This window comes from Myotis myotis, unplaced genomic scaffold, assembly GCF_014108235.1.
Source record: "Myotis myotis isolate mMyoMyo1 unplaced genomic scaffold, mMyoMyo1.p scaffold_m19_p_7, whole genome shotgun sequence".
NCBI classification, from domain to species: domain Eukaryota; kingdom Metazoa; phylum Chordata; class Mammalia; order Chiroptera; family Vespertilionidae; genus Myotis; species Myotis myotis.
Window position 1 is genome coordinate 90249730 of NW_023416379.1, and position 22278 is coordinate 90272007.

Here is a 22278-nt window from a genome sequence, read left to right on the forward strand (position 1 = left end):
TAAGAATCCTTTTGTTATTGTTGTTAAATATGTTTTTCTTTCAGAGAGAGGAAGGAAGAGGGAGAGATAGAAACATCAATTATGAGAGAGAATCATTGATTTGCTGCCCCCTGTGCACCTCCCAGGGAATTGAGCCTGAAACCGGGGCATGTGCCCTGCCTGGGGATCGAACCATGACCTCCTGGTTCATGGGTCAACACTCAACCACTGAGCCTCACCGGCTGGGCTAAGTCCTGTTTTTTGTTTTTTGTTTTTTTTTAAAGACAAATCTTTTATGTCAGTGTCAAATGTATCCAGTTCATGATAAGTGATTAAGCTAGTCTCTTACCTTCTCTGGGCTTCATTTTATCTTCAGAGCTGTGATTAATTACTCCAGCTCCGCCCTGCACTGCAGGGATATTTGGAAGGTAAATGAGATCGTATTTCTGACAGCATTGCCTGATCTTCAGAGACAACCTGCAGTATTATTATCCAGTCGTTATTGTTCTCTAACGAATTGCACCTCATGTAATGCAATGCTTGTGGCACCCATGGCTGAGGTAGGCTTTCATTGGCAGAATGATTTAATTCGGTGGCTTGTCTTGGGCTGTACTCAGAGTTCACTGTGACATCCTGTGGGCAGGAATTTAGTGGATGTCTGAGACTGAAGTGAAGATGGTGGCATTGGCTTTCTAGGGGGAGTCTTTTGGTCGGGAGGTGGCTAAGTGATTCCAGGAAGGCAGGTGCTGATTTACCTGTTTGCCAGTTGATTTTCTTTGGGGAGGCAGTGTTTCAATTTACTGCATTCCTTGGAGGTTTGACATATCAATTAGATGTTATCGACAGTAATCGAGGGGCAGTTGCTGTAAATGTGAAGTTTTTACTGGTAGGCCATGAAATGACACCCCAAGGGACTGTAACGGAGCGGCGTGATGGATATCATGTTTCCTGCACTGGGGCAGAGTGCTGATTAATCGGGGAGGATGACTCTATCTCCTGCACTAAAACGGTATTTATTCATTTGCTGTCAATCAAACCTTCTGTTCTAATTGGCTAAAAGGTTAAATCATCAATATCTGCTCATAAACCAAGTTAAGGTAGGAAGAAAAGCAGCATTAAATCATCATCAGTTGGCTGTTTATTTACTGCATTGTTGCATCTGTGTGACCTTGGAGAGCCTTTCTCTGCTCTCTGGTTACAGTAGCAGCCCTGAGTGGAGGACTCAGAGGCTTGGGTGGAGGTTGCTGGAAAGGAGACGTTGGCCATGCCTAGTGGTGGTGTGGCTGGAATCTAAAAAGGACGAGCTCGGTGTGACGGTGCCTCCACATAATGTAATTAGACCACGGCTACTCTTCCTGCTGTGTTTTTAATGTACGGCTCTCTTGTGTTGCTTGACACTTGTAAAAGGAAGAATTACTTTTGAAAAGACAAATACATTTCCACACTAACAGTTTTATAAAGGTGTCAGTGAATAAGTATAGGCATCACTAAGTCACATTTTAAAGGCAGGCTTCTCATTGTGATACATCTGCATTACCAAGTCTCATTTCTGAAATGAATCACACTCTGTAAACCTTTAAGAGAGTTGAGTAAAAGATCCCTGTTGGCCAGTACAAGTGTATATCGTCCCACCGTGCAGAAAGGACAGCTTCAGATCCATCCCGGGGAGAACACTGGCGGCTTGTTCCCCTTTCCACAAGCAGTTTCCAGTATAAGCTCCTTTGGGGTTAAGAAGCTTTCTCACTGCCACAGTAGCTTGTTCAAAGAAAGCCAGGAGGAAACTCCCATCAAAGGGTCTTTCCACTCAGCTCTGCTGCAAGAGCACAGCTGGCTCCTCAGGGGCTGGCAAAGGTCAGTGTCCCCGAACCACATCTCTGAAGAAGGCGGGGCCACCCGATGGCACGCTCACCCTCTGGGACACTTTCCTCACCTCGCGCACCACTCCAGCCGGGCTTCTTGCTCACTGCTCCTGCAGCCACTGCCCCCAGCCCAGAGGGGCAGACACTAAGGAGTGCATGGCTTCTTCATTATCTTGGTGTTTAACAAATTCACTTCCATGGTTGTTTATTTCAGTATTGTAAACACAGACAGCCATGTCAGCTCTTGAATCTGACATCCTGTATTACCATGTTAAAACAGTGTTAAATACCATTGATATATCATATTAAAAATATGGCAAAAATGGCCACCATTATTTGCTTTCCTATCTTTGGTGGCTGCTGAGTTAATTTTACCATAGGAACACTCACCCTCTCAAAAGGACCTGGCCTTATCTTTCCTGGTAAGTGACAGAACTTTAGGGGCATGTTGTCCCACGGTCAGATCACACGTGAGATGCGTGACAAGCTCCCAGATTGCATGGCAGAATGGGAGCAGTTTCAAAGCAGAGAATTTATCAGAAAGATGAAAGTCAAGAAGCTGGGTTCAGGTGCTAATTTGTGAGGAGAGCATGTCTGGTCCGCAGAAGAGGAAGTGATGGATCAGTGTCCTCGTCCTCCTTCTGCAGGAGCAGACAGCAGCGCTCGTGTGTGTTGCTTCTCACTCGACCTGCACCAAGAGCTAGTCAGTCATCATAGCTGTCAGTGTCCCAGACCCGTGCAGTCCTGGTGGGCACCGCAGAACTGTGCAGGAGAGGGGTATATCCAGAAAGTCACGCTCAGCACAGGGATTACTTCTCCCATTGGGTAAAAGGTCATTTGTAATTAGAAATTAAATTTCCTATATAGAGAAATTAAATGTCATTTAACTAGTCATTCAGTTTTTGTGTCTGAGAAATATACAATCTGTTGATCATTGGGATTTGAGAATAAAGAAAATTAAGATGACAGTGTTTCCTTTGTGAAGTTGCCTAATCATAGCTCCAGTTTGTTTGTCCTTGGGAGCTTCTGCCTGTGCCCCCACACTCAGCCTGAGGGAACCCAGGCAGCTGGCGGTGGACATTCCAGACCCATGAAGGTGGGATCTGGACATGGGTCTTGCCTACTGTTGTGTGAGAAAATCTCTCAGAAGTTCTTCTCTGTAGGAGGGTAAAAGTTAGGGTAAGCAGTCCTCGGGGAAGTCTGGCAGGTCCAGGGGGCAGCAGGGACCCAGCCTGGGAACCCGGGGTCAGAAACAGACTGTAGCCCCAGGGAAGCCGAACGGGTTATGGCAGGACCTTAGGGTGTCAAGGGGATTGGGGAGAGCAGGGGTCAGGGCCAAATTCGTCCCATAGCCTGGTTTTGTCTGACCTCTAAGCTTAGAATGGTTTTTGTGTTTTTAAAGTGTAAAAAATAAAGAAGTATATGTGATGGGGGTGTATGGCCTAAAATATTTACTATCTGGCCCTTTACAGTAACGTTTGCTGACCCTGGGGGTAGGCATAGACTTGAAGTAGAATAATTGCTGTAACCAGGGGTCTGACATGCTCGTTGAATTGCCAGGAATGAGGTGAGAGCCACTTCTGAAGACCCGCACACAAGAGCAGGATCCTCAGGTCCCACCCTAGACCTATGGCATCAGAAGCTCTAGGTTCCATCTCAGGGACCGACCCCACACCCCACCCCACCCCCTACCCCCGTCTGTGTGTAGCACACCCTGCAGCTGTGCTGGTGAGCTCCAATGTGAGAGCCCTTGGACCAACGCATGAGAATGCACATCAGAACCCCAGTGCAGGCACAGCTACTTCCCACCCATGGGCAACCCTGGACCACAGTGTCGTGTTCTCTAAAGGCAGTTGCTGTCTTCACTGACTGCAGGTGTGAGTGACAGCTACAGCACAGGTCACTGTGGAGGGGTTCTGTTATGAAGACCATTGGGAATTCACTTGCAGGCAAATTCTTCAGATGCTGTCAGAGCTGCTGAGCAATACTGGGGGGCATAACAGAGTAGAGGAATGGAGGGCATACACTTCCTGCCATACATGCAGAAAAGCCATTCATCCAGGGACCCAGGCTTGGGAGTCCCAACAACTAAGATCCTCAGAGGGAGCCTGTGTTTCCCAAATGCTGCATTTCTGTAGCATGCACTCTGCTGCGTCCGACTACTTGCTCACTACAGAAGGGGTCCTGGCCAAGGACTCTCAGAAGTGTTCAGACCTGCACCGGTCTGCTGTTCCCCAAAGCCCAACAGTGTGGCTCCCTTTCATGCTGTTTTGTCATATCCAGAAGTGACTCCAAAAGGAGTGTCATCTTTAGGTCCGAGCAGTGACCCTTCTCAAGGCGTGACGGCAGAAATATATGCTCTGCAAAGCCTCCAAATGGGAACTGAGGAGCCTTCTCCCTGGGGCAGTGGTTAGGCAAGACCATGTTATTAGGGTCAGTGGTGTAAGGAGGGTTTTGGGTTGTTAATCTCTGGTTTAAAGGCTCCTCAGTACAGAATTTCAGATCTGGAGTGCTGCCGACTCGATGCGGGGAAAACAATCAGCTGAATGACAGAACAGCTGAAGTTTCATCCATTTCTACATCTCAAACCCACAGCCCTTTGGGACTGCCCAGCAGGGTACTGGCATGATTGTTACAGGACAGAGCCACCACAAAGCAGGGAGATGAGCAAATTATCCAGCAACTGGAGGGAAATCTACTTCATACTTTCACACACTTGGTTGAATTTTTCAAAAATATTGACTGAACAACTTGCTGGTTATGATTGCCAACAGCTCTGTTTGACAGTCTGACAGAAAGCCAATGGGCATTTGCAACGTCACCAGCAGCAACAGGGCCTCTGTCAGCAGCTCTGAGGGATGAGTGCGCCTCTGGACCAGAGGAGTGAGTCCTGTCCCCCAGGGCTGTCCATTGAGCCTTGGTAAGCTGTTTGTCTATCGAGCCCGGGGCAGGTGTGAAGCCCGTACATCTCCATCATTCTGAGGGTTTTTTATGTTCCGATCTACAGGAACACAAATAATATTCTTTCTAAGCTGCTCCCAAATACCAGTGATAGAAAATATCATGGAAAAGGTGAGTTGCCAGACAGTAAGGCCTCATGACCGAGAACTTATTCATAAAATGATGACAGATTTATTGCACACATTCACTGTTGGCTTTCTGAGATTAATAGCTTATCTATCTGATTTTAAAGGCTGACAATGGAATCAGAAAGAGTTACTACCAATGGACACAGACAATAGGGAGGTGAGGGCCTGTGCTGGGGGTGGGAGCAGCCGGGGAGAGGTCAATGGGGGGAAAGGGAGACGTGTAATACTTTCAACAATAAAGAATTTAAATTTAAAAAAAAGCAAGAGTTACTGGTCAGGTTTCCCATCCATTTCCTTTGCCCAGCAACCTTCCTCCCCAAGACATAATACAGAGAAATAAGCAGATTTGGCTTCAGCAAGTCTTTTTTTTTTTTAATATATTTTTATTGATTTCAGAGAGCGAGGAAGAGGGAGAGAGAGATAGAAACATCAATGATGAGAGAGAATCATTGATTGGCTGCCTCCTGCAAGCCCCCCACTGAGGATCGAGCCCACAACCTGGGCATGTGTCCTTGACCGGAATTGAACCGAAGACCTTTCAGTTCGCAGGCCGACGCTCTATCCACTGAGCCAGTCTTTATTGTAAGAGATTTCTATGTGCCAAGGATAACTGTTAACCTTGCTGAATGCAATTTGACTTCTTGACCGGCAGCCTTTAACTCTGCAGACCCTCAGGCAGGGCCTGGGCTGTGAATAACTAGGGCATGTTGAAGCACTGCCTGAAGGGAAGCCGTAGTTTACTACTTCACTACTTCATAGTAAACAAGCCATTGTGTGGTGTCTTAGCCTTGGGGGCATGAACAAAGGTCAAAGCAGGTGTTAAGAAATACAAGGCTCAAATCTTGGTCATGGGGCACACACACACTCATGGGCACACTCGTGGCCTCGGTTCAGGAAATGCGGGCAGGGAATCTCTGAGGTTGCTGGCCTGGGGAGAACAGGATTCCTCAGAGTGAGGTGCCACCTGTGCAACTCCTTTCTCCCTGATTTTCTCCCTGTGACTAATTCAAGTGATCTGATGACAGCCCTGGCCTGCCATGCCCCCAGCCTCTCTCTTTGCCCAGCTACGGCTTCCTACCTGTCTTGGCATCTGGTTATGTCATAAGTTATCTAAATCATTCAACTTAATTCATGTGCTTAACACATGCCCTGTTGTCAGCTGACCTGTCCCATTGTCCACCAGGCTTTGTGTGTTCACAGGGAGCTCAGGCTGCTTCTGGCTGCCTACACGAGGACACTGTGAGGCAGCCTGGCCCAAGGTTCGGAGATGGGCAGAGCAGGGTCGCAGGTCAAGTTTCTTCTTGCCTGAGCCTAGGCCTGTGCAAGCGAGGACTGGACGTGGGGCAGAGGGGCCAGAGGGTAGCTTGGACCCAGCACGAGGGGCAACGGGCTTACAACAGAACAGTCTTCAGAGGGCTAGGCCAACAAACAGAGGACCCAGAAAGTCACCACACCAAGTTGAGGGGTGGTGATTTTTTTATTACTATTATTAAGAAAGTGTTTGAAAAGAGGAAGAAATGATTTTTTAAAAGTCAACTTTCTTTCTGTCAGAAAGGTCCCAGAAGAAAGGTTGTTGCCCTCACCGCACTGCCTTACATCAGCTAGCAGGCCATTCACTGTCTTGCTTTAATTGTGTTGAATGTGGCAGTTTATGCAAATTCTGGAAAAGGCCTTTATGGGGCTGTCAGAACACTTGTCACCTTTCTATTACAGAACTCACATGCAGAGGTTCCTGCACTGAATGGCTCCAGGCTAATCTCAAGGGCTCCGTGCTAAGAGCCAAACTTTTCATCATAGAGAAACATTCTTTTTGTACTCGGGAGATTTTTAAAGCTCTCCCCAGTGCCCCCAATTTCTTATCCGTTCAGCTGCAAATATCAGGCCCTTAATGGCTGGAGAGAGAGAGTCTATTTTTAAGTTTGTACTGAATCTATCCCGGTGCTGGGCGCTGAACGGCTTTGGCATGTCATCGGGTTTGGAATACTTGCGGGGGCTCAGTGTGATTTTTAGGTATGAAATTGGTCAGGTTTGATTCGGAGGTTGCCCGCCTGCCCTTCCTGAGGCAGCTGCTTGCCGGGCTGTGCACTGTAGTGGCTCTGAGGTCGGGGCCAGGTGCTGTTCTGCACAGGCTTTTGGCATTAACTTCTATAAAAGCAGTCCTTTTTTTAAACTTGAAATTCAGGGGGCATTTAGACCTCATTGTGTTCTAAATGCATTCGGTATTTAAAACACTAGGAAATGAAATTGCCAGATTCTTAACATTTGAAAATTGGCTCCTGCCCATGCCTAGTCCTCATATTTCCAGTGTGCATTTCGTTGAGAGTGTGCTTCTGGGAGACATGGCATTGGGCAGTCACGCAGAGCCAAGGAGGAGGTAGCGCTCCCTTGGTGGCAGCAGCCTCTTCCGAGTCAGTGTTGGTCCTCACTGGCTGAAAGGAGCCACTCACGTCCTTAAATCAGTCATTCTGTTGGGCGTGCAGCTTGCCGGGGACAGGGAATCCTCAGGAACAGCAGACCAAATCTGCCCTCTCCACCAGCCTCTAGAACTGTCTGCTGCCACAAAGTGGGCCAGGCTGCTGGCTCTTCCATTCATTTGGTAGTTCTTACCCTTCAGGCAGATTTCAGCAAAATTCCCAAGTGGGGAATTCCACTGAGGGACCAAAACATCCCTAATGAACAACACGGAGCTATTTAGTGGGTACAGGGCTATGGGGGAGGAGAAGTGAGTCTTCTTTCACCTGTTCAAGTCCCCTCACCCCTACCACAGGCCTGGCCTACAGTAGCCCAGGCTGCACCTATAGGAACATCGCAGCCTGTGACACCACAGCCAGGCAGGGATGGATTCACCCAGCTGTCATCGGAGGGCGGTGAACAGCAAACCCAGAACCTGTGCCATGGATGGGGAGCCCTGGCTCTGAAAGAGAGCTCTCCCACTCTCCTCACCCGCTAGGGAGGGCCGTATCCATACTCCCCCAAAGTCACCCGGGACAGGCCTCCACAACCTTCCTGGTCACCACGGTAAGTGGTTTTGAATTTCTCTTCTGAGCCAAGAGTTACTACTCACTTGCCAGAATCAGCAGGTTGCTAATTTCCCTCTTGCACATCAGCTAGTAGTGTGTCCGGCCACATCAGAAGGGTCACTTGTGGACTCCACGTAGTGATGGCCATTGTTGGTCTAGACAACTCTTTGGCTCCTGAATTCTTTCTGAATATTTATTTCCAGAGCCATGAATTTTGGCCTCCCAAACAAGTGGCAGCAAGAGTCCATTTATTTATGTATTTATTTATTTAGCCTCACCCGAGGATATCCCCCCCCCCCACATTGATCTTTAGACAGGGTGGAAGGGAAGGAGGAGGGGGAGAGAGAGAAAATATCGATGTGAGAGAGACACATCAATTGATTGCCTCCCACTCGCACCCCGACCAGACCTGCAACCAAGGAATATGACCTTGACCTGGAATCAAACCCAAGACCCTTTGGTCTTCGGGCCAACCACTGAGCCAAATCTGCCAGGGTGAACTACACAGACACCCCTGTAACCTTCTCTGCCTGCCCCTTAGCCCTGCGGGGACTACTTGCTGGTATTTGTTTTCAGAGGGTCAAAGGGGTACTTGGCTCTGATGTGGACGGAGAACCGTATGAGCAGTGAATTTGTCTGAAAAGACGAGTAACTGATCTTAAGCAAATAGATATCCCTTCAATATCAGACAAGGTTAAGCGAAAGTGAATATTTATACAAAATCCATATTCATTGGAGCCTTTGGGAATTCCAAGGAAATGGACAGAACCTGCATAATTTGGGGCTGAAGACCTCCTACCCCATCCATACTGTATCTTGTGAATTTGTTCAAGTTCTTTCTTGCTCCAGATTTCTAAACTTTGGGCAAGTTTGCCTTTGGTAGTAGCTGTTTTGGAACCCATTTTTTATTCACTTTTTTGTTCAGAAATCTTAGATGTGGGAGCTTGCAACATAAAATCTTGGTAACTAAAAAGCTCCGCTGTGTTGGCCCGCTTCACCAGAGAAGCCAATGGGCAGGCTCCTAAGGAAGGAACCTTTTGCCCTGAGTGAGGACGAGATGGGAGCTGAGGATCTCGGGTGGCCTGTGACCTCACTGGTGTTGGGTGGGGTGTAGGGACTCCTGACCCTGGAGCAGGAGGGCTGAAGACACTCCCTCTGGGAAGGGTCCCAGGTCTCTCGGGCCTGGCGGTCTCTCAGAGGAGGCTAACAACAGGCAAAGCTGAAGGTCATGAATGATAAGATGCATGTGTGACAGAAACCCTATTAGAAAGAACTTCTCTTCAGAAGACTAACCAGACATTTAGAACTGTTTCAACAGTTTGTTTGCGAGGGAACCATTAAACCTGGTAAGAAATGCCAGACTGAGAGGGTGTATTATAGGTGCTAATTTGATTGACTAGGCCGCCCCTGTTTCTACACCATGCAGAGCTCTGTCCAGGTGCTGGGAAGCGTGTGGGTGTGGGGTGCACACACACCCAAACACACCAGCTCCCACCCCTGGTTGTGTACAAACATGAATACAGAGACAGGAAGAAACAGGAATTTCCTTTTTGTCTGCATGACACTCAAAACCACTGGGTTTGTAGCACAGCTGCTGCAAGAGAGAGAGAGAAACACTTGGCCCAGAGTGTGTTTATGTGTTTGCACCGAGAAAGCGATCTTCGTTGCAAGGAGCTCTAAGTGAGACAGACTCAGAGAATAAGAGAGAGATAATTATCTAAATTATGTTCGTGCTATTATTGAAGACGAATATAGTTAAAATGTAATTAAATATGACAGGCTAGCAGGATGTAAGCCAAGCTGTGGAATGCTAATCATCAATTACTGCACCCCCTTAGGGGCACTGAGGAGCGCTGGAGCTTGGGGATGGGGACTGAGCGAGATGTGGAGTATGAAAACAGCCCCCCCCCCTTTCACGACCCCCCCACACTGAAACACTCCCAGTGTCCCCAGGACACAGACTTTCCTGTAGCTGCCGCAGGGTTAGAAGCTCCACTCCCAAGGAGCTGGCCAGGGTCAGGGCCTTTTCTTTGAGAGGAAACTCTAAAAAGGAAAATTATGCTATGAACAGGGAAGGCAAAACCCAAGACCGGCTCATGTGAGAGTAGTAAAGGCCCAGAAATCCCAGGTGCACTGTAATTGGGACAGAAAATGATACGTTCTGTTCCAGGAGGCTGCTCCGCACCCTCCATCAGTGCAGGAGGAAGGGCGCGCCCTTGGCTGTGCATTGAAGTCACCTGAGGAGCTCAGGCAGGGCCCGCCCCAGAGGCTCTGAGTTTTAATTGGTCTGAGGTGCGACTTGGAGTTGGAATTTTAGAAGCTCCACCGGAGCAACTGAAGACTGTCAGCGCTTCCTCCTTCCAAGAGCCTCCTTGTCCTGGTCTTGAGGCTAAGACGAGAACAGCACAGAAGATAGGTTTGTGGGGTTTTAAACTAAAACATAATTTGTGTATCAGTTCTGGTGCTGGATCCCCAAAGAATTTTGAGGTGGTGGGAGTCCTGCACAAGAATTAGAAATTTAATTCCTTCCATTTCACCACCACCTGAGCTCTGTCTAAGGCTGGAAAAGAAACCTGGCCTCCTGCTTGGCCAGGTGGGTGATGCAGCACAGCAGCCCAGGGCGGACCCAGGCATGGTGGAGACCGCCAGAAGCTCAGGCCTGGCCTGGCCTGTTCACTTCGGCTCCAAGAGGGCCCAGGGATGCCAGATCTTCTCATTTTCAAGAGAAACCAAAAATTTGTACTTTTATTTGTCATCTCCCATTTTTTAAGTGGCAGCTAACTCCAATTTTAAAAATTACTCAGCAAACGAGCAAAATATGTCTATGAGCCTCCCATGTGTGACCTTTGCTCTCAGGAAGCATTTGGCTGATCAACATGTGACCAAGTGATCATGATCCTGGTGGCTCCTAACGAGCTGTTTTCCTGCCATCAGGTCTGCAGTCAGGTTAGGCAGACTTGGCCCCTGTGTACCTGACTGGCGCATGCAGGGCTCTCAACAAATGGATGTGGAACGGATGGACAGACAGGGTGAATAAGCAGGTCCAAATTCCCTGTGAATCAGGCCAGTGAGGCAGCTGTAACATCTGCTGCATAGACACCCTCTCTCTGGAGCAAAGGAGGGGACCCCAGGACCATCCAGGCTGGCTGAGAGCTACCAGGGAGAGGCCCCCAGGGCCCAGTCTGAGGGTGACAGCTGGAGAACCCCCCTCACCCAGTGCTGGAGGACGCGCTCTCCTCACATGCCCAGTCCAGGGCGCACCTTTAGGAATGATGAAAGAGATGGCTGTGGCCCTTGGCCATCGCAAGGGCGAGGAAGACAGTAAGAACAGCTTGCTTGGAGGGATGGAAGGCCGCTGCGGGTCAGCTGTCGAGGGCGAGGCGCGCTCATAAAGGACTGTCAGCCGGCTTCACCCAGTCAAACTCTCAAGGCCTTGGACACAGCAAGCCTCAGAGCCCCAGGGCTCGTTGATAGGGGAGAGCCTTTAGTTTTCTCCCACTTCGGGAATCTTCCTACAAGGTTCCTGTTTGCCTTCCAGCCCTGCTCCCGAAGGGCGTGGACACATCTGTTCCCCGCGTACCCTTTCTGCTCCTCTTCACCACCGGCTCTGCTCCCTTTCTTCACTCTGCTTTTCTTGATTTAGCTTTTGAATTTTTTCATTTTTTATCAAAGTTACACATGTACATAGTTGTAAAAACCAAGTAGAACCACAGGCTGTAACAAAGAGCAGCAGTCCCTTGCTTTACCCTTCCCACCCCAAGTTCCTCTCCCACAGGCAACTTCTTTCCTTTTTTCCTTAAAAAAAAAAAAAGTTAATATTTTGAAAATATTGTATATTCAAAGAAAATACATTTAATATGGTTTAAAAGTTAAAAACTATAGGGACAGTGAAATGCCCTCCTCCAGAGAGGATGGTTTATGCATAAACAGATGTGCCTTTTCCCTGTTTTTCTATACCGTGGAGATCTCTAGAGTCGTGCCCCTACCCGTGGCTGACTCTCCACTTACTCCCCCCACCTCACACACACACACACACACACACACACTTCCATCCAGCTGTCCAGCTGCTAGTCTTTATTTTTTTCTTTCCTGCTAGTCTTTCCTAGTAGGGAGAGAGATGTACCAACATTTTCTTAGCCAGCCCGCAGGGATGGGCATTTAGATCATTTCTATTCTCTTGTCCACACCGTTCCACCAGGCTGTCCTATGCTGCTGTCCAGGTCCCGGCGGGGCCAGCATAGAGCAGACCGTAAGCAGCGATGGGGGAGGAGTTGCGCCAGGCCTGTGGACATTTCAAATGCTGCTGGTTGCAGATGTGTCAGTTTGCACTTCTTCCCGGTGTGAGAGTCCCTTGGACTCTACTTGTCCAGCCCAGCATGCTATCAGACTCAGATTGGGGGGCAGACACGTTTCATTTGTTTCAGATCTCTCTTTTGGTCTATACCTTCATGTTTCTAAACAACATGCTTATTCTGTTTCTTAATTCTGTTATCAAAATTATCTGTTGTCTTCCTACTTTGGAAGTGGTTTAGGCCTTCTTGCCCTTCCCCCACCTCCTCTCCCCCCCTCCCTCTCCAGTTACTGCTTTTCTTTGTATATCATTTATGGTCGCCACTAGCATGACTATGTAACTGTTGTTCAGAGCTGTCCATGTAATGTGTTATGATCACCTTTTTTCATTCGTCTGTTTTTCCTGGAGTTAAAAATTACTTTGTATTTTACACATTTCATTAATTTTCTATGACCACTAACTCTTCCCCCTAACTTTTGAAGAGGGATACAAATTCCCTCAACCTGCTCTAACGTCTCTGTTAAGTCAGTGGTTTTTCTCCTGAGAAGGTCCCCTGGGAGCCCCGCCTTCCCTCTCCCTCTGGTTGCCCCCACCATCTGGGCATTCCCAGGCCCCTGTTCCTGTTTCCTGGATTCCACAACTTTCTTTGCCTTCCTTTAACATTTTGTTTGGTGGAGTTCATTTTCCATTAGTTTCTTGTGAATGCACTGGAAGTAAATTTTTGAGATTGATGCCTAAATGAAAGTTTCCTTGTTCTATCCTAATACTTGACGATAGTTTGGCTGGAAACAGTCCTCTGGCTGGGAACTAAGTTCTCCCTCAGCGTTTGGACTGAAGGGCTCCCTTACCCTCCAGCTCCCATGTTGCTGTTCAAGCAGCTCATTGGTCTGGCCCCCACCTCTTCCTGTTGCCCTGCTTCCCTCCAGAGCTTTCAGATCCTCTGGTGTCTCGGGAACATGCTGGGGCTGGTGTTTTCTCATGGACTGTGCTGGCCTCTTTAACTTGGACACTCAAGTCCTCAGGCCTGGGAAGGTGTCTCCTGCTACTCGGGCGATTTTCTAGCTCACTCCTCCACTCGCTCTGAGCCAGCTCACTGGGTAGTGGACCTCTTAGTTTGATTCTCTCCTCTCCCCCTTTTCTCTCTCTTCCTCTTATCCTTTTTCTTCTGTTTTCTACTTCTGTCACTTTATTTGACATTCTGAAAAATTTCCTCAACTTAAGTTTCTATTTTGTTAAGTTATGTATTTCAACTCAGTTTAATTTATGAGAGCATTTCCTTGTTCTCCAGATATTCCTTTTCATATTATTTTATTCTATTTCAAACATGTAATAATACTTTCTCTTACCTTTCTAGAGGGATTATAGGTTTTTTTCTGAAGTTTTATTCTGCTTGCTGAATTATATCTATATCCTCTGAGTTATTTTTCGTTTCTGTTTGCTTTTGGTCTCTATCTTTCATGTTAGAGTCTTTGATCCTTGGCTGGCTGTTTCCTTGTAAAAGTTTGGCATTGAGAAAGCTGTCTGGGAGCATCTGCTTGTGGCTGTCTGGTGGGCCTCACTAGAGGCCAGCAGAGGGGATTGGGTGTTCCCTGGAGACCCTGTCCCCTCTCAGACCCAACCCAGGGGCCCTCTCCCAGTTCGGCGTGGCCTTTCCTCCTTTCGTGTTAGTCTTAGCCATTTGTCCCTGTGCCAGACGGAACTTCCTTAATACATTACCCAAAGCGATGCTCCCCGCTCTGTCTACATAACTGCTTGTTTCCCCCATGGCCCTTCTTTAACTCAGATCAAATTGTTTGTCTCTCTCTTCCACTAGAATGGAAGCTTCTTGAGGGCAGAGTCTAAAACAAGGCCTGTTCCAGGGAAAGCACTTGATAAATATTTATGGGGAGAAGCATGGAGGGACAGAGAGAAGGAAAGTAGATCAGTATCTTGTGGTCTTTCCTCTTGTGCTGGTCAGTCTCCTGCCTGGGGGTTAGGCCTGAGTGCCCAGAAGTCTCCTTCTGGGCTACTCACTTCCATGTGACCCCTTCCTCTTAGCCCCTGCAGAACCCCACCTTCTATGCCCAATGCCCGCAGGGTCCAGACTCTCTATGTTCAAGGACTTCAGAGTGAAATCCCTGTCTCCTGCCAAGATGGAGGGGGCCCGTCCCCACTGTTTAGGGAGGAGGACAGGAGAGTTGGGGGTGTCCCCCTGCTCCTTTACCTGCTTTCAACTGGTGCTCTTGGTTCGGCCCCTACACACCGTCACCATCAGAGGCACTGGTGACTCAAGCACATGAGCCTTTTTAGGCTTCTGCAGGGTGAGTCCGCCTGCTTCCTAGCGTCTTAGCTCTGAGGTGCTGACACAGAGATGGTAACATCTCCTTAATCTTTCTCTGTTTTGTGCGAGAGAGAGAGAGAGAGAGAGAGAGAGAGAGAGAGATAATACACATATTAAATATGAAACCTTTATTAAATTCCCAAGCGGTGTTTTTAGTGGAGGAAGCAAAGATTAACCCAGGGCATTGGTCGGCAAACTGCGGTTCGGCAAACTGTGGCTCGCAAGCCACATGTGGCTCTTTGGCCCCTTGAGTGTGGCTCTTCCACAAAATACTGACTTCTGCGCATGGGCCACGAAGTTTCAATCGCACTGTACGTGCGCGCCGGCACGTGGTATTTTGTGGAAGAGCCACACTGAAGGGGCCAAAGAGCCGCATGTGGCTCGCGAGCTGCAGTTTGCCGGCCACGGACCCAGGGGGTTAGTTTGCGGTGTCTCACTGCCAGTCTGGCCCTGGCCAGGTGCTTTCTTGTCCCCGTCCCCCTGCTCAGCAGGTCTCCTACAGAAAGTTCTGGCATTCACACTCTCTCCAGTGAGGGCAGCAGAGTCGTGTGTCTGCAGAGCGGAAAGACCAGGCACCCTGGGCTTGGGACCCTCGGGTCCCGGGGAAGGCGGGCAGGGCATAGCCTGGAAAGCCCTTCTCCTCGGTCCTTCCTCCTGTGGCCCCCAGGGGCCTGCACCCAGAGTCCTGGCACACACCCTCACTGACAGATGGTGACAGTCTGCCCCCCCCCCCCCCCCCCCCCCCCCCCCCCCGGCAATAGCTCCACCTTTCTCTCTGGTTTTTATATTGGCACTTTAGTTAATTCCACCTCTGGCAAACTCTCACATAAATGCAGATGTGGTTTAATCCCTTTCTTCTTCCTCTTTCTTTTTATTTATTTAAAGAACTGTTTAAAATACAGACGAGATTAAAAAGTAATATAACATTCTCTCACATACTTATCCCCAGAATTGACTAGTTAATATTTTTCATATATACTCAAGTCTTTTTTATTTTAATCAAAGAAATAAAATCTTCCAGTTAATGTTGAAGTCTCCTTTGTTCCCCCAAAGCAATCCCATCCCTACCCTCTCCTCAGAGACAGCCACTGCCATGGGTTCAGCATATGTCCTTCCAGAATATTTAGAAAATGTTTTACAAGCATGTATGTTTTAATGAGTAACCTCTGTGCAGTTTTGTGCGTGGTCCCACACTCTGGGTAGCGTCCTCTAACTTGCATGTGGCAAGCCTGTGCTTCAGATCTTTCGGATCCCTCCACAGTCATCTGTGTGGAGGGAAGGAGCCCCCTGCCTTCTCCAGGCCTCCAGTGGGTGATTATAAAGATTTAACAGGAGCAACCAGCAGATACGATGCCTTTACCACATGCGAGGCACTCAGTTTCCTCTTGAATTCTCACACCCCTAAACGGTTAGTGCCGTTACCCCATTTTCTCAGGGAAACTGAGGCTTTAGGGGCTCTCATTTGCCTGAGGTCAGCTTGCAATCCCTGGGTGTGTGGTGTCCTGTCCTGGAGTCAGGACACCAGCACGTACGCGAGGTGTTCGTCATGTTCTGGTGACAGTGAGCAGTCAGTGCCAGCCTCTTGGTTGTTGGAAAGTTGCTGGCTCTGAGCACACGCAAGTAGCCATTGACCCGGCTTCTGTGGTCAGTGGCACCTGTGGCTCTCGGACACTGACAGGTAACCCCTGCCTCGCTGCCTGCCTCTGAAGTGGGACTCAGTTGGCTGCCCACCTGTGGAGCAGACTGTGGGAACCACATGAGGTCGATCACGATCGAGAAGCACTTGGGAAACCTCACCGTGATCTGCAGGGGGGAGGCTGAGGGAGGACAGGCCGAAGCCCCGTGACCTTATCAGCACCCGCCCACCATCCTCCAGCCACATCCCCACAATTTTACACTCATTCCAGTGTTTAATCCTCATTCCGCAAGCAGCAGCCCTAGAGAGATTGTTTTAAATCTCTTGTTTTTTTGGCTTGTTTAATTACTACTATGGCAACAACATCTTTTTTTATTAGCTTCATATATTTCAGCCTCATTGTGGGTTAAATTAAGTTTTATCGGTGGGCCTAGGAAGCCAATCAAGATTTATAGCTTTATTTCTCTGGAAAAAAATGCTTCTAAGCATCAAACAACTAATTACAAGGGAAGTTTTGGAACACCACCAGGTTGTGAGTTGGGACTACTATACTGTTTGCATTGTTTTCTAATTAGTTCACAGAGGGATAGCTGATCTCCCCACAGAGATGATAAACTTCTTAAGGGCAGCCACTACATCTTGTGTGGATGCCCCATAATACCAGCAAGTGCCAAGCTCACAAGTGTATTCAACAAACACTTGTTGATTCCTCCAAAGCCCAGCTACCTCTCTGCCTCCAAGACATGGGTGCTGATGAGGTGCGTGGGTCCCCTGGGAACCTCTGCAGTAGTCATTGAATCATACACTATCCCCCTTGGAGACTCACAGATGAGGCCAGGGAGGCACTGTGTCCTGTCCGGGGTCATTGGGCTGCATGGTAATTACAGGAGTAATAACCATGTCAGCTGTTGTTTCTAGCACCTAGTACACACCAGCACTATTCTAGATCTTTTACATTTGTTAGTTTAATATTCACCAAAAATTTTTGATAGTTATTGTTATTACTAGTGGCCCGGTACACGAATTCATAAACATTGAAAGGAAATTAATTAGAAGAAATGTTTTAATATCACTATTTGCCCTTTCTTTATAATAAAAGTGTCAACCAAATTCACAATCGACAATGACCGATCAAAACACACATTGCGCCAGTGAGAGCTTTGCATGTATTGTGCATGTGCGAGTCAACTTAGCCTTTTATATATATAGAATAAACTTGCTTAATTAGACCTGCTTTCTGATGTAGCTAAACTTTTTCCAGCCCAGTGAAGCACCCCAACTTCTCTTTCAGGTAATTGTCAGCAACACAGCAGTAAATATCAACACGAAGCAGATTATTATTGTAGATCACACAGGGAGAACAAAGGGTAAAATATTTAACTGCAGCAGTGTTTGACTATATTCTGTGCAGTGAGAAAACCTGAAGTCATTTTCAAGGTCCACCATTTTTTACTTCTTTTCAGTCGGGTCAAGTTTTTAAGCTTTCTACATCCCCATTTTCCAGCTAATGAAAAGAAAATAGGATTCCACCGAGTCTCTCTACCTACCTCAGGACTTCTGTGAGGATCAAATGAGATGAGGCACGGGAAAATGCTTCACAGACATTTGGTTAAAGTGTAAAATGTTTCCACCTGGCTATAAAGTAAGTCATGTTCCTGGGCTGAAGAAACTGCAAGGAGGCTAATCACTAGGGAGAGGAAGCTGCTGGACATTGCTATGTGATGTCATTACCTAGACGGACACTTAGCATATTAGCCTTTGATATATGTAGATTAGATGAAGAAACTGAAGGCCACCAAGGTTGAGCAGTTTTCCCAAGGTCACAGCTGATGAGAGTAAGAAAGTGAAATTCAGACTCGGGTAGCCTGGCTCCAGAACCCATGCCATCAACCTTGGGGCCATCCTTCCTCCAGTCCATGAAGGACCAGGATTAAGGCCTGCGGTCTGGACTGCCACCAGAGACCCTCTCAACGGAAGTACCCTGCATCATAACACAGGCTGGCCTTTTCGCTGACTTCATGTCACGTGACCGGTAGGAGAGCCTTAGGCAGTAGATTAAGATAGGTACTTTTAAAAAATGATTACATATACTCTACCAAACTATAGTAAATGTCTCTTGAAATTCTTCTATCCCAAACTAAAAGTTTGATCAGCATTTTGGCAGACATTGTTATAGACACCTTTGAATTCATATGTGTGCAGATAGTATACATGACAGTGTAATGTAATTGGGACCTCATTCTGTAGCAGGGGGAGGTGGGGGGGTAGGGGGTGGGGGTGTTCTGTCTGTCAGCATTGGGCACATGAGGAGATTGCAGCTCCGGAAGGGGACGGACTTGTCCAGTGGAGAGCCAGCGAGTGCAGGGGGTTTTGTGGTTTCAGGGTAAGTGCTCAAAGCAAAGTCCATGTGTGTTTTTTGACACCCGTCACTCAGGTTCAGCCCTGCCTCTGACCTGCATCAGTGTCAAGCCCCTGTTGCTCCCTGTTTTCTGTGCGTGTTGCCTACCAGAAAAGAGACTCATGGTGGCCTGGCCAGGCAACTCAGTTGGTTCGAGGGTTATCCCAATACGCCACGATTGCGGGTTCCATCCGGGTCAGAGCACATACAAGGAACAACCAAATAAATGCATAAATAAGTGGAACTACCAATCGATGTTTCTCTTTTTCTCAAGGCAATACATTTAAAAAAAGAGAGAGAGATTCAGGGTGATTGGCAAGTAGGAATATTTCTACAGCTCTCAACAAAAACGGCAGCTGAGCTTTTGAGTGGACTAGTACGGTGGCGTTTCCTGGCGCTGTGGATCTCGGCTGCGCAGCCTCCGTGGAGGTTGCATGTGATTGCAAACGTGGCTCAGCCGTGAGGACTGTTCCACTGCCACCTTCCCTTCCAGCAGCATCAAGGCTGTTTGGAAGCAGTTGGGGGGAAATGGAATCTGAAACTTGGGGAGGGAGTGATGCTCATTACCTCATCCTAACCATCTTCCTTCCTACTGATACCTTGGTATTAGGGTGTATCCAGTTTTGCTGAAAATGAAATCGTCTATTCAGCCTCAGGCTGTGTTAGTGAAAATGAACTCTAATGTGATTAGACATTAATGTAATGGCATGGAGGATTGGTATTAAATTGAGGCCTTTGGATCTTATTACTCCACAAATGCTCCTTCCTGCTCAGGCTGCTGCCCTGCCAGCCCTGCCTCCCCAAGCAAAGCGAGGGCAGTGGTGTTGGGGGAGAAGGGCAGAGGGAGATGGTCAGAGCAGCAGCAGTGAGAGGAGGGTGACCCCAACGTGACCTCGTTCCTTCCCTGGGCCTCCAGTCTTCCTGGTGGAGGAGCAGGGGCTGGGCCACGGGAGGCTGGTTCAGACCTGCCTGCACTCTTGGGACCATGAGCGTGTACTGGGGACCCTGAGCCTACAAGGGTCAAGTGTCACCTTCACATCCAGAAGCACTTGAAGATTTTTTTGAGAGGCCTAGGGCTAGAGAGCTAAGGACAAAATCTTTACCTCCCCCACTCCCACCCCTCTCCACCCCAATCCTTTCTGGGAAGCTGACTTGAGCCTGGTAGTTGTCACTGGCTGTTGTCACTTATCCTGGGCCTGTTTCCCTTTCCTGGATGGTGGTCTGAGAAGCAGGCCCCCGCAGGGCCCCCGCTTCCGCAGGCCTGCCAGAAGGACACGCGTCTGTTATGAGTTCCACGGCTTAGCTGGGACGTGACAGCCAGACCTGTGAGAGCCCAGGCCCAGGGTGGAAGCCCCACAGGGCCCGCTGGCCCCAGGCCACAACCCGCCCAGCAGACTCTCCAAGAGCTGGGTGCGTCTGGGAGCCAAACAGTCCCCGTAGAGAAAGGGCCAGGAGCGCCAGCTCTGGGATGGTCCGCCGGCCTCACCTTCACGTGTGAATGATAGCGTTTGTACGAGGAGAGTGATTTTTCTTGTGCTGTTTCCAGAAAACTGCTTTCTGAGGCACAGACTTTGCACACAGGATGATAACGACTTTTTAATGACCTTAAGGGGCCTGGTGTCCAGGCAGCAGTGAATCAGTCTCAGTGGGAGGCCATAGCAGAGAGAAGATGGAACACCTGAAACCAGAGGGGAAAACAAGCCGAAAATGCATCATTCTCTTTGGTGTGTTCCTTGGTAATTAGACAATTACAGGAAGCAGCTCCCAGCAGCTGGCATCTCCACTGTGCAGTGGAGGAGGGATGGCAACAATGGTGAACTCCGCACATTTATTATAGAAAATATTATTGGCATTTACAGTCGTGGGTGCCATGCATTCCTCCCGGGCTTTCTGATGAGCTGTGAGTGAAAACCACGAGGGAGCTCCTCCTCTCAGGGCTCAAGCCTGGCTCTGGGGGCTTCAAATGAGCTGGCTTACCCTGCTGATCCGTGAGGAACTGCCTCTATCAGGGCTGCTTTGGGGCCCACCAGAGCCCAGGCAGTCCTTAGCATAAACCTTTGGGGGTACATTTGGAAGCTGAAAGGGAGGGTGGAGGCCTGTGGGAAATTGCCTCTTCCTCCCCAGGTGCCATCACTTGCATGGTGGGGGGTCATCAGACAGGAGAACTGGGCTCACCCCTCAGTGAGTGACCCCCACTTCTCTAACCATGGTGCTGGGACTTCACAAGGCATTTGCCCCGCCCACAGTTCTGCCCTGATTCTCCTCTTCCCAGAGCCCCCCAGGGAAGTCACTGTGCCCACTTGGATGCAGCCATGCAGCCGGCGGCCCCTGAGCCAGGCCCATCTCACAGCGGAGATCTGTTACACGAACTCCCGCTGACCTGAGTCATGTCTATTTGGCCACACTATTGTTACAATGTGAGCTTGGTGTGCAGTTGGCACTCGTTTGTGGAGAGCTTTATAAGAAGCCACGTCACCTTCACAGAAGGGTAGAGCACCTTCCCCGATGAGACTGTAGGCTCTGATGGGAACATTGGGCACCGTTGCCTCCCTCAGCCACATGTTCCGTGCAGCCCTGTCCCTGTCCCATCCCTCCTCCAGCACAGGTCTCCCGGGAACAGACAGGCGGCCTTCCCTCTCCGTGTGCTCAGTCAGCTGTGCCGTCTAACCAGGCGGATGGTTGTGCTTCCTCCTTTAGGTCCTGGCAGTCCGTAACTTTTGAAAGACAGCCTGCCTCCTTCATCCGAATCGTTGGAACACACAACACAGCAAATGAGGTAAGGGTCTCCTTCTGAAAGATGCTGTGATAGTTCCTGATGTACAGGTAATGCTACACCGAGGTGAGTGGAACTGTTTGTTAGGCCCGCTAATGGCCTGTTGTCGACAGCTCCTGCACAGTGGGGGTATTGTTACCGTTTCTGAGTGTCTCTCCATCAGCTACTGAAAGCCAATCCTGTGGCTTTGCTTACTCCTCCAGCCCCTGTGGATCGCAACCACAGGGACCTTGAGAGGTCAATGCCCTGCCCGCAGAGTCCTCTGCCTCCCAGAGGCCCCGTGGCTCAGAGCATGGTGGTGAAGGAACCCAGCCCCACGGGGCAGCCGTGGCGCAGTCGCTGGGTTCCTGTCTGCCTGCGGGGTCCTGTGCCGGCTGCATAGCCGTGTTTATGGCTGAGCCGCCTTCCGGGCCTGCCCCTCCCTGGCCCAGGCCTGGCTCCCGGGGACAGTCACTCATTCCCATGGACCATGCTGTCTGTGGATGTTCCTTCACCTTGGGATTTAATGAAGACAGAGTGGGCGGGTTCTTCCCCATTTTGGTACCCGTGGTCAGGGTGAGGTGCCTGGGCCTCAGGCATCATCGTGCTGTTTTGTCTGGAATGGAAATGACTTGGGGAAAGGGCGCTGGGTCCTCTGGGCCAGGAAAGAGAAGGCAGTGCCTACAGGGACTGCAGTACTGGGGCACCTGGGGTGAGGGAGGCCAACAGTGACCGCAGGAGAGCGAGTGCCATCGGGGCTGAGCAGGCATGCCTGCGCTGTGTCCCCTCCACGGTATGGAGTGTCATCCGGCGCACAGGAACGTCAGGGTTCACGCACAGTGGCGTTGAGTGTCGGCATCTGCTTCCATTCTGAGTTTAAAATAATAGTTAATTGCTGACCTTTCTGTTCTTCGGGTGGGCGTTGCGTAAGCAC

The 22278-nt window shown here is 49.2% G+C and overlaps 1 protein-coding gene across 5 annotated transcripts in view; it reads left to right on the forward strand.

Annotated features, from left to right (window-relative positions):
- BTBD9 (BTB domain containing 9) overlaps nt 1-22278 on the forward strand; it is a 441592-nt gene that overhangs the window by 404303 nt on the left and 15011 nt on the right. For all 5 annotated transcript variants that reach the window (XM_036317334.1, XM_036317337.1, XM_036317336.1 and 2 more), the window contains one exon: nt 21290-21368. In XM_036317334.1, coding sequence (XP_036173227.1) covers nt 21290-21368 — 79 coding nt within the window. The remainder of the gene's footprint in view (nt 1-21289; nt 21369-22278) is intronic.